Genomic DNA, 12,544 nt, shown 5'->3' on the forward strand with positions numbered 1-12,544 from the left:
ACGCCTGTTAACGAATCCAGACCCCGTAAGCATATTTCTCCTACTGCTAACCCCCAGGCCAATTCTCTCCCAGATAATGAGTCCTTTCCTGATTCTATCCTTTCTGTGACATCTCCCGCAAATGGCCCAATCCCTACTTCTGTCCCAAGTCATCATTCTAAGGCTGGCCAGAAGCGCCCTAGAGACGCTAGGGAGGGGGCAATCCAAAAGAGGAAAAAGGGCCCTCCACCAAAGAGGAACAGAGTCCATAGGGCACCTGTCTTCACTACACACTCAGTTTCTCCTTGTAAGACCAGTGTAAACCCGACGGGGTCTCCTGTTGCTGTTAACGAACCTGAGTCTATATTGGCTATTCATTCTGATCAGGTATCCCCTGTGCAATATTCTAATAGCACAACTAATACTGTTAATATGGGCACAATGACGGATTTTCAAGTCCAGGACATAGAGGCCCTCTTTAAATCTGCATTGAATCCCCTCTGTACTAAAATTGATCTCTTACAAGATCGATTGGCAAATTTGGAAAGGGCTATTGAGTTGAATTTTCGCCCTATTCATTCTTTAGCGGGAAGGGGTCAGTTAAATATTGCTCTAAATAATGAACGACACGATACCAGTTCCTTACCATCTTTACAAGTCCCTGAACTTTCTCTTCCTCATCACCAGGCATCCACTCTTTCCACTAACCCTCCTATTTCTACCTCCTCTTCAGGGGCAATGCCTAATACACCTACTAGGGTAGAGAGAGAACAGCACCCGGATACGAACATAGTCCTTCAACCTACGGGAGAATTCCAAATCTTAAGTCTTCCCCCGGAGGCAGCACCCTTGGTTGTTGTCCTCGCAGGAGTTTCCAAACTTCCAGAGGGCGCAAAGGAATCTTTCGTATCACTTAAGAATAAAGTGGTATGTTGGCTTACAAAACATAGACCACTCCCACCAAAATATAGGGGTGAAATTCTTATGGTCCGAAGGGTTCAGTGGGTGGGACCAACAAAGAAAGGTATTAATGAGGACTGTGTGGTTATAAATATGAGGGACAGGGGTGCTGTTTCTTTTATATTAAATTCCCCTCATAGGGAACTACCAGCCACTATTAGCATTTTCCCACTAGCTTTCTTTTATCCTCCTAATGTAAGAAATATGGATTTAGATTCTCATCAAGGCTGGACACGGGTTGGACGAAGAGGTTTTGCTACTAACAACCTAATTAGCAATGACTTCGGGGGTTCTTTTACCGTATTTTGGGGACTGTAACCGGTTCAGATGTCTAAGTGAGATTGACTGACTAAAACCTACTCTCACACTGACTTACTTGTAGATAATAGTCAAATTTCATTATTTAAATCAAACCATAGTAATACACTATCCCCATGCGTAACCAGACTGGGACTGGCTAAAACCTTTTTGCCAATCCCAGTAAGCATTAACCAGCATCTAATCCCACCAAAAAAAACAACTAATAGGCCCCCAATGGTTGAGTTGTTTACAATTCCAATCAACAATTCTCTCCATGTGAACTCTTTACCAGACTCTATCATCGGAGAAAATTTGATTGATCAGTGCGTTATTGATCCTGCAACTCGAGGCGATGTCCAAACGGTCATTTCAGATTCATTATCCATCCCTCTGAAATTAAGGATAATATCTTGGAATGTAGCGGGTTTGCCCAACAAATTGGGCTGCCCGGACTGGGGCAACTTTGTCGACTCCATGGACATCTGCCTCATCCAAGAAACATGGGCAAGGGAATTATATTCCCGTAGCGGCTTTGCCTCCTTCTCAATTCCAGCACAGTGGCACGGACGGGGCAGACCATCGGGGGGACTGACTATCTGGGTTCGTACGCACCTCGGATGCATTCCAACCGAGGTGAATACAGAATCTCCAGATATTCAGTGTGTGATCTTGACCTGGCCGAAAGACGTTACCCTTACTTTGGTTAACGTTTACTCGAGACCAGTGAATCCGACCGCGGAGTCAAAAACTATTGCCCAGCTTTTGTCTTGGCTGAATACTCTCTCCGAGTGTTCTAACCTGTTAATAAGAGGCGACTTTAACTGTCACTTTGAGCTGCTTCCGGGAATAATAGACGCTGACATCCAAGAGGAGGATGATTATTGGAAAATACCTCCTATAATGGGCAAGCCTCCGAGGGCTTGGTCTCCGTTAGTACTCCAGATTACGGCCCTAACATTGCAACTTTCTCTCAGGGCTTGTAATGGACGTTCTAATTCTGATGCCCCAGCTAAGTGTACTTTTAATAAGCCCGGCCAAGAATCCTTTTTGGATTATATATTTGTTGAGACACGCTCCTGGGACAAGGTACTTGATTTTAAGGTCCTTCATAGGACCGATAGTGACCATAACCCCTTGTTTTTATGGTTCTCCTTACAGGAGGTTTTCACAACCCTTGATTACGGAAATGATTTGAATACTTCTGATACAGGCCTTATCCTATCTAGTAACAGAAGAAGGGTGAGATGGGAGAAATTGTCTAACATCCCTGGTGCAATTCAGGATTTGTACTCAAAGGTAATTCCGTCATTGGAAGCAGTAGGACACCTTCCTCTCCAATATCCCACCAAGGATACACTCAAAATATTTGAGAATTTGAACCTTGAGTTAAACACCATACTAGCTAGCGTGTTCAATCCTGTAACAACTAAGGAAAGTAAAAGCTCTGCTCCACCAAAGTGGTATAACGCACAATGCAGGCAGGCAAAGATCCAACTCCTGACTGCACTGAAATCCACCAAGAATAAATCGTTAATAAAGCAGAGACGTTGGGAATACAAAACACTAATTGCACATGCTAAAGCAGATTGGGACACTGACAATTGGGTTAAACTAACGCAGGCACTTAAATGTAATGACCCGCGAACTTTTTGGCAAATTGTTAACACGGGTTCGTCCGCCCGTACACCAGCAGTTGTTTCCAACATAGCTGCAGGAGTCTGGGAGGCCTATTTTTCAGCGCTCTATGCTTGCGCTCCTCTCTCTGACGGTGTGAGTACAGAGGCTAGTTTAGAGTTGCCCGTTGCACCCAAGTTTTTGGAAGAGTTTGGGGTTCTTGAAGTTGTTGATATTTTGAACACTCTCCCCACTGGGAAAGCCCCGGGACTAGACAAGCTCCCTGGTGACCTTTTTAAAAACGAACCGTTAATATGGGCTCCCTACCTAACGGCACTATTTAATGCCATTTTAAAGGGCATGGCAATTCCTACCACTTGGTTCGGAGCTGAGATAGTTCCCATTTTTAAAAAAGGCTCTCCTCTACTTCCAGTAAATTACAGGCCGATTAGTCTGATAGATGTACCTCAAATATTTTTCGCCCGCTTGATCTTAAATCGTCTCCAAGACTGGATGGAAGAGTGCTCCATCCTTAGTCCCTATCAAGCTGGTTTTCGGAAGAAGGTCTCTACGACAGATCAAATCTTTCGGCTTATGCTTTTACATTGGAAAACTGTACATGCTGAGCTGGGATCATTGTATACCGTCTTTGTCGACCTGCGGGCGGCTTTTGATCTTGTCCCAAGATCAAAGTTATGGACTGTCTTAGCTAACTTGGGTGTACCTGCCTCGCTGTTGAATATCTTAATTCGCTTACACCAAGCGAATTTTGCTCAAGTCAGGCATGGGAAGTTTGGAACACTTACTCCAAGATTTGCTGTAGAGAAAGGAGTCAGGCAAGGATGTGTCCTGGCCCCTACTTTATTTTGTCTCTACGTTAATGGAGCCTTCACCTACCTAGATAAGGTTATAGACAGCGATGCTCCTAAGTTAGCTAGCAGCAGGGTTCCGGCGATAATGTACGCTGATGATACCCTCCTGCTTTCGAAATCCCCCTTTGGTTTACAGAGGATATTGGACGCGTTTGAATTATTTTGTTTGGATCATGGGCTGGAAATCAACACATTGAAAACTAAATTCATGATTTTCAACCCACCTTCTAAAACACGTCCAAACCCCTCTATAGGTGGTACAACTTTGGAGAGAGTTAATACCTTCGACTATCTCGGTCTCACTCTAAATGAAGGATTCTCTTGGGCCCTTCATCAAACCAAGGCCCGTTTAAAGCTAGTTCAGTCAATTGGTGGGATTATGAAGTTTTATAACTCTTCATCTGCAAAACCACTAGCGCCCCCACTCGAAATATATAAACTTCAAGCACGTGGTCGTATTTCTTACGGCGCTGAACTCTGGGGATCGAAATGTTGCCCAGAGATTGTACGTGCGGAATGCAAGTTTTTAAGACACCTTTTATTACTTCCTCAAAGCACTCCTTTACTTCCTTTAAGACTTGACTTAGGTGTACGTCCTATAGATGAAGTCCTCGGTCTGAAACCCTTGATCTTCTGGAGAAGAATGTGGACAACCCCGGAGTTACAGCCTTATAGGAATGAATTAGCGGAAATATTGAGTTTCCCGAGTGCAGGCAAATTTCCCTGGTTTCAGTATATTAGGACCCAATTTGATGCTCTTGGACTTTCTGATCTCTGGTCAACTCCAGCGACAGCCTGTTTCACTATTTCCGCAAAAAAATTGACTTTTATTTACTATGCGGCTAAATTAGCTAATGCTATTACAAAATCTCAATCTTCTACTTTAGCCAAAAACTTTTTAACCTCAAAAGATGATTTTCACTTTGAAGAGGCACTCAGTGAGATTAGACCCCATCTTAATAGGAAATTATTTATCCAGTGAAGATTTGGCACACTTCCTGTAAGAGCATACACAGCCAATTGGTCAGTCTCCACTCTGGAAAATTGTCCTAGCTGCGATGCTGCATCAGAGTCTGATTTACATATACTGTTTTTCTGTCCGGCCTATAAGAATAGCAGGAAATACTGGATTATACCTATTTGTAGGAATCTTGGATTCATACACTGTAGGGAAGCTTACAGAGTCCTTAAGACTGATTTATCTAGACAAATAGTGTTTGCAGTATCCTCATTTCTTGCATCAATGTGGAGGATAAGAAGACTAAATGTGCCCGCTATTTGATCCTATTTTGCTGGTCCTATGTTTAATATAATCTATGTGCTATCAGATATCTCTTATCTCCCATTTATGCTTTGGTAATGAAATATCCTTTGCATATGTTTGCCTTTTCATTGTAATATTTTACAATTCGTCTTTTACTGTTTTTGTTACATGTATGTGCTTTTATGACTATTGTGTCGAAATAAAGCTGATGATGATGATGATGAATTATTATAATTCCCAGAATGGCGTGCCTCTGATTTTATGTTGCACCTGCTCCACTTGCCCTTTTTTTGAGGTGTCAGGGCGGTGACCTCCACGGTAGCCCATTTACACCACTCTCTAATAGTGGGAGCCTTACTAGACTGAGCCTTACTAGATTCCTAGCTCATGGCAATATTTCTTTTGCAACCAGTAGATCAAGGTCCAAAATATTGCATACCTGTCTGCTACGTTTCGTTCTGTGCATCAAGCCCCATAAGCAAAATCAGGCCACGACATCTGATTGTGTCCCAATAAAAGATCTGATTTGACCAAGTATTTCTTCCCAATACTGCTTAATGTGGTTGCGTCCCCACTCCATATGAGTGAAGTCTGCTTTGTCACCACAACACCTGGGTCAGCTTCCGAGGCACTAGGGTACATTTGCACTAACCTCGATGGAGTGAGGTACGTTTGGTGAAGATAATGAATTTGTATAAATGTGTTGTTTCTAGAATCCTTTTTAGAATGTTCTACAGCCTGAAGGCAATCTTTTTCAGAAAGGGCCGCACCTATGAAAGTGCCCCATTTATCCCTGTTCAGAGTTACATCTACATAATGTGTGGGCGCTAGGGCTCTATCATGTGTTAGTAGTATTGTTAAGCCCTCCGACTGCTGGGTTCAGTAGTCTCTTACCACCAAAGTATGTGCTGCTGCTCTGTTCACTGCGTTACAGGACAGAAACTGTCCTGCATCTAACTTGTACTACTCCATAAATGACTCTACTTTGAGACATATCATTTGTGTACAGGTCCCTGACCTTAACTATCACAGACTCTGCCCACGGTCTCTTATCTAATGACTGAGTTGGAGTTCTGAATCCATTAGGGCACCATAATGGTACTTCCGGTGAATATAAAACGTTTCTATCTTGGTGCCTCTGAATCCATTGCCAGCAACGCCGCACCACTCATAAAGCATTAGTACATCACCCCTTTCTCCCTTGACACCAAAAGATCAGTTCATATATACTTGTATCCCTTGTGTTGTGCCTCATCCCAACACGCGCAATAGCTCAGGCGTCTCCTATCTATGTGCAGCTCCGTTGTAACTGTGCTGCTAAGCAGTCTGCTTCACTATTAGGAGCTACAATGACTGTTTTGTAATACAGGTCCCCATTTCAGAGGAGTGTTCAGCAGCTTTGGGTGGTATATATCTTGCATGGATCTCAGGGGGAATGGATATAATTTATCCCAGTTCTTCTTAAGGCCAGGTCCAGAAACCAAATAGTAATTCAATGACCTCAGGTAGGGCTTTTGTCAGGTTTCATTATTAGAAGAGAATATTGTTTCATACATTTAGTCCAATTGTCCCCCCAGTGACAGTTTCATTCCTCATTTTTCGTCACTTGCGCAGAGCTTACTTATTAAGGGTTTTACTGCAATTGTGAAGATCGGGGAAAGAGGATTCCTCTGTCAGGTACCCCGATATATAGGCCATTGTAGCATATAAAACATTTTCTCAATGTTCAATGTGATGGTTACAGGTGTTTGGACTGCCTCCTGGACCAAGCCCATAATACGGCACAGTCACCTTAGGTTAGAATATGTGTTTTGACCAGGCATGAACCCACACTGGTCCAGGTCTATCAAATCACTGATTAGATGGAAAAGATTTTTAGCTGCATAGGAGGAGACCTCTTGGAATTGATTCGCTTTTTCGGGCAAAAACGTGCACGCGTTGTATTGCTTTCAATGGCAACGCGTGCACGTTTGGCTATTCCCTTATGGGAGCGAGCTTTGAAACCATCTGTTTGTAATTAACTTGCAAGCAGATGCCCCTGCTCGCTCCTGCAAGGGAAACGCTGTGTGTGTCTGTTTTTCCCTGCTTTCGTTTTCTCCGCATCCCTTAGCGTGATCGGTTTCAATTTTGCCCACTGTCCTGATGCCGTTTGTTTGCGTGCGTTCCACGTCCCTCTCTTTACTAGCCCAGCCCTACACTTCTCTTCCGACACTCCCTCATCTTTCCTCTCACCCTCTACAAAGCTTTCGTTTTCCTACGCCTGCTCTCCTTCCCTCACATGTTTCGCTCTCCCCTTGGGTGGCGCACCAACCTCCTCTACTCGTCTTCCGTGACAATTCATTGGACGGAGAAGGGGAAGTGACGAACAAAGAATGCAGGCAGCACAGTGAGCAGCAGCCAACAGGGTATGGTGAGTACTGGCACTTCTTAAGACCGACGTAATACTTTTAATTGGAGAGAAATTGGAGTGTTTCTCAGAAGCAAGCAGGTACTCTGATACTGAGTACCTACACTTCTATTTTCCTATTTCAGGCACTGCATTTATCGATATACGATATGGATGAAGAGTTCTTAAAACCAACACCTTGTTGATCATTTTCAGCTCTACAGCTAGAATAAATGGTCGTGGGCAATGGTGGCTGGAAAGAGTCCAAGGTGCACATTAACCCCCCTCCCACACACAAACACTCTCCCGTCTTTTAGACACTGGAGTCAAAAAACGTTAAGTCAGCATGTACAAGCTCTTCCCTCTTTGTGGGCCATGCATTTTATCTGAGGTGAGTGGGAAGTCTCCTCTGACAACACAGAGGTACCCGTGCTTATTAGAGTTACCTCGAGTATGCACTCCCTGCAGACTAACTGATTGGGGATACAGCTCACCGCTGGACCTACCTGAACCTGGGAGCAGGCGTCCCCCCCAGCGAAAGGGCACAGGGACTCGGGCATCGCAATAAACCAGCCCCCTGCCACCAGGCTGCTGCCAAGTGGGCACGGAGCCCAGTCATCACCCCTTCACGAGATCCCCAGTACGATGTTTTACTGGACACCCCTTTGCCCAGCCAACAGCAGAATAAAACACTAATACACACACACACACAAATCACCAACTGCTAAACTTCTTGTCAGAACCACCAACGGGGTGTGGCGCTAGAAAGGAACCTGAGGGAAATTTAAAAAACAGGAACTCGAACGGGCGGTGAAACATGAAACGGCAGAGAAGCGAAAAATGATGCAGCGATTGTTTCTTAAACGGGGCAAATTAAATAGTTAGACCTGAGATGCTAAGCGCAAAGGGACAAGCTCGCAGGACTTAGGCCATGGTTTTACTTAATAACATGACATAGGTTTGCTAAGGGTTGTATGGGCGCTCGCTCCATTCGCTTCTGCGCTGTAGCAGTGGGGTAAAATTAACTTCATGCTTCCAGCGCCTCCGCAAAACCTTAATAATCCGTGATTTTTGCCACACCCACACTGAACAGGTGTGCTGCAGCTTCACACAAAGAAAACACACACCCTACAAAAAACATAACGCTCTGATGTAAAACTAGCCACCACTTGGTTTGCCCACTCTCCCAGGTGCTGCCCTTTCCTTTGAATTGGGTGACACAGGAGCGCACGAGGAAGGACCGTGCATCTCTCATCACAATAGTCCACTTTGGTCTCTCTTGGTTCTTTTTCCCTTTTTAAAGCTTTTGAGAATGGCCACACCAAAGACCAACATCTCTGCACGTTCCAATGTGAGCACTGCACAGTGCAAGTTCAACACGTTCAGCTTTGTGCACACTTTCACGCTCTCCCATACCTCAGCAACTGCACTTCTGTATTGCGTGTTTGTACAGATCACAACCACATATGGCGCGGAATAACATATGTTTATTGTAACCCAACTCACTACTACAAGTTTGTTCCACTTTGGCAGGATGAAAGGCTGAAAACAGCCCCGGGATTCGAACCTCTGACCATGATGTCAAACGCAGATCAATGCAGTGGATGCAGCAGCCACCCGCACCTCCAGTTACCTAGAGTAACCGGACCTACACCAGAAAGCGTTGACTATCCATCGGCTGTTAAAAAATCCCAATCATCTATGCACAATACACAGTGAGGAGTTATGGGTTTGCCCCCACCCCAGATCACATCTGGGACCTTATACGTGTTTAGTTATCCAGCACAATATCCTTGGTGCAACAACATCAAGTGTTGCATGGCTAAACACTTGTAAGGTCCCAAATTCGAGACCTATTGGCTATGCCAATGCTTGTTTTTATGGTCGCCTAACAGGTGGTCAACATCAATTGCAAACAAGTGTTGCAGGGGGGAGGTGAGAGCAGTCACAGGGGTTCAAGGATAGTCCACTTTGCACCATAAATATCAAAATTTTATGAGGGAATCGGGCCTGAGTGTCTAGAGAGTCCATGTAATGCTTCCTAACCCATGTTGTGCTTGGCCACACCCCAACAGTTTAGCCATTTTAAAAAATGTAACTGTTAGTTTTTAAAGTTGTTGAGAATTATAGCTGGTTCTAAATGAGGCTGCAGCCTTTCACCCTAATCAAGAGGACTAAAAACATCACACAAAGTATTATTAGGCAGAACAACAATGTATTGTACCAGAACTGTGATAAGCATGTTATTTTTTTTCATAATGTATGGCGATATGGTTCAAATGGTAAATGAGTAGTGACGCTCAATACTACAGTTCATTTGCGTTCTTGAATGTGTGCACATGGTACTATGCCTGTGGCGAAAATATAAAAATATAAAAAGTACAATATTAATATAGCAATGCAAGTATATGAAGAGTTCGTAAAGAGATCTGAGGCAGAACATTTTATAGCACACACCATGAATAAAAAGTATGCAAATTCAAAATCATGCGATTTTCATTAAATATGTTTGCTTATAATGCGCACTGTGCAATGTTTTTAAGCTAGAAACCAGCCATTTGAAAAATGAAGGTGATGCTTTCTGAGTAAAACAAGAGACAATAGCAGCCTTCTCCCATCAATAATTCAAGATGCAAAATACATGACTACCAGATTGTTAGCATTGGATCAATTTATAGAAAGGTCCCACTCTTAGGACTCCAGCACAACACAGACCAACTGTTGCCTGCGCTACCCAAATTCACCATAAAACACTTGCTATGGTTTCACAGGGACTCTTTATCAGATCAACATAACACAGCTGCCCTCTGTTCACCCCTAGTGCTTTCTGTGATGGAGATGCCAGCTATGGAACAAGCCTCAAACACACCTGGAAGATTGCAGCAGTAAATAACATATGGCCTCAGGATGTGATACCTAAAGAATTGAGTCAGATGCACACACTCAAACACAAATAAAGTCACAGCAGAGGGCCTGCATTTGGCCAAATGATTCAATGCAATTGCAGCTGGTCAGGTGCATTTATCGTATAAAGCCCAAAAATGCCTAGTAGTAAGCGTCACCCTATATACCACTAATGACACACCTGGCCACCTGGACCACCTCAGAGGGTGACCTCCAGTTGGTATTTATGGCCCTTCTATCAGAGAGGAATCAAGCATCTAAACATGCAATTTATGACCCATTGTACCAGTATTTCCTGCCCCCGGAGCTTCACTTTATTGCACACACTGTATAGTATAAAGCATGCCATGTAACTAATGTAAATTGAATTCCAGCAAACAACTGTGAGAGATGTGGCTGCTATTCCAGTCCGTTATTGTTTAAATAAACTGAAACTGTTCCTGATTGCCAAGCCTCGATGTTCTCCATTTTGATAATCAGAACCTGCTTCAACAGATCACGGTGAAAAGCTAACTCCTGACACCTGTGCTATTGGTCGAAATTCACAAGTTGGCTTAACGGCTAGAGCTGCTGACTTTGAAGCTGGGGAACCAGGTTCAAGGCTGGCAGGAGGCTCAAGCATCCTGTGATGCTTGGCTTATCACTTAATCTCCCCATGCCTGAAAAACAGAATACTGAATGTGTCCCTCTGTAATGCAACTAATGCTCATGTAAAGCGCTCTGATACCTTTGGGTCAAGTTCGTGCTATATAAAACTGCAACAAAAAAAATGTGCTTTTGTTTATATGTAATATGCATATCTGTTGAAAGTTTCAATTAATTGGAAGCCTATACTTAGTGATTTGACTGTTACGTAAGCAGGAGAATGTTTTTGCTGTCTCCAGTCTTCTCTGAGACACAGAAATGTCCATGAGAACAGTTTGCCTTTCCTCTCCGTATTTACAAACTGCTTTAGAGAGCACTTAGCATGCTCTTTAGGTAGTCCCAACAAACATGGCAGATAATCTTAGCAAATAATACAATTTTTGCATATTAGGCACATTTCATAAGAAGGGTCATTTTAAATTTCAAGGTATTTAATATCCCTAATGTTCAGGTTGGCATTTATTTATTGCTACAGATCTCAAAGGTGTCATAGACATATGAACAGTATTCTTTTTCAGTGCCAAATACTTTGTATTTCCATAGCACTCAATATTACCCCTCCAGAGCTATGCATCGAATTGAACAATATGAATATGAATATGAATTGAGCATTTAAAACCAAAAGTTTCACAAATGCAGCATATACTTTTTGGAAGGGATGCCATTAAAAAGCATAACATTTTATAAAATAATACTGTTTCTTTTATTATTGAATGAAATATACTTTGCTTACCTTTTGTCGAATTTCTTCTTCCATTTTGACTGGAGAGCCCAGTTCTGCTACCTGTTTAACCCCTTCACTAGCATAGCCTCCGTATTCCCATAGGACATAATTCTTGGAGTGTGAGCCACCAATTATTGCAGACCAGTGATTAGCTCGCCCTTGGAAAAGGTAAAACGACAATATTGAGTGAAGTCACAAATATAGAAAGAGCGTGCAATTTAGATGCCTAATAACACAGACTTTCTCAATTAGACAACAAATATGCATTTACATTTTGTAAAAAAATAAAATAAAAACTGGTTCCGTGAAGTATCATTGCAAATCGTCCACCAAAGGTATGGCTTCACATGAAAGGAAATATAGAAATTAATAGGAAAAACTGAAAAAATAATAAATATTTTCAAATATTAACAAAATAATTGTCCACCTGACTCAAAAACTTTGCATTTTCATACTTCTAACAGGTTTCTAAAAGTCGCACGCCGATGTTCATCCCATTTCAGTTAATGAAGCAGGTAGTCTGCAAATTTTCCCCTTTTTGGCGTAAGGGCTGTAAGCAGGCTGTAAGCATCCATCACATCATATAGGGAGACACTGGTTACAAAAACACTTACGCTTGGCCTCTTTTGAGAATCAGAACTCCTTTTAGCTCCATACAGTTCTCAAAGAGCCCCCATTTGCTCTATGATGATTAGAGAAGCCTCTCTACTAAAGGTGAGAGTAATTTCAACAAGAAAAATGCAGCTGAGGTCCATGCAGGTAAAAGGGGTGGGGAAATGGGGCAGCCTGGGGGTGGATTTCAAAGGACGATGCAGAGGAAAAATTAAATAAATAATTATGTTTCCCTCTGCATCGTCCCTCGAAATCCCCCCAAGTGGCCCCACCGCCTCACCGCT

At 43.0% G+C, this 12,544-nt stretch overlaps 1 protein-coding gene across 2 annotated transcripts in view; it reads right to left on the reverse strand.

The window, feature by feature from the left end:
* Positions 1–12,544, reverse strand: part of SPON1 (spondin 1) — a 1,174,735-nt gene that overhangs the window by 593,333 nt on the left and 568,858 nt on the right. For both annotated transcript variants that reach the window (XM_085648231.1, XM_085648230.1), the window contains exon 6: positions 11,658–11,806. In XM_085648231.1, the coding sequence (XP_085504357.1) occupies positions 11,658–11,806 (149 nt within the window). The remainder of the gene's footprint in view (positions 1–11,657; positions 11,807–12,544) is intronic.

This window comes from Triturus cristatus, chromosome 3_2 (assembly GCF_964204655.1).
Source record: "Triturus cristatus chromosome 3_2, aTriCri1.1, whole genome shotgun sequence".
NCBI lineage: Eukaryota > Metazoa > Chordata > Amphibia > Caudata > Salamandridae > Triturus > Triturus cristatus.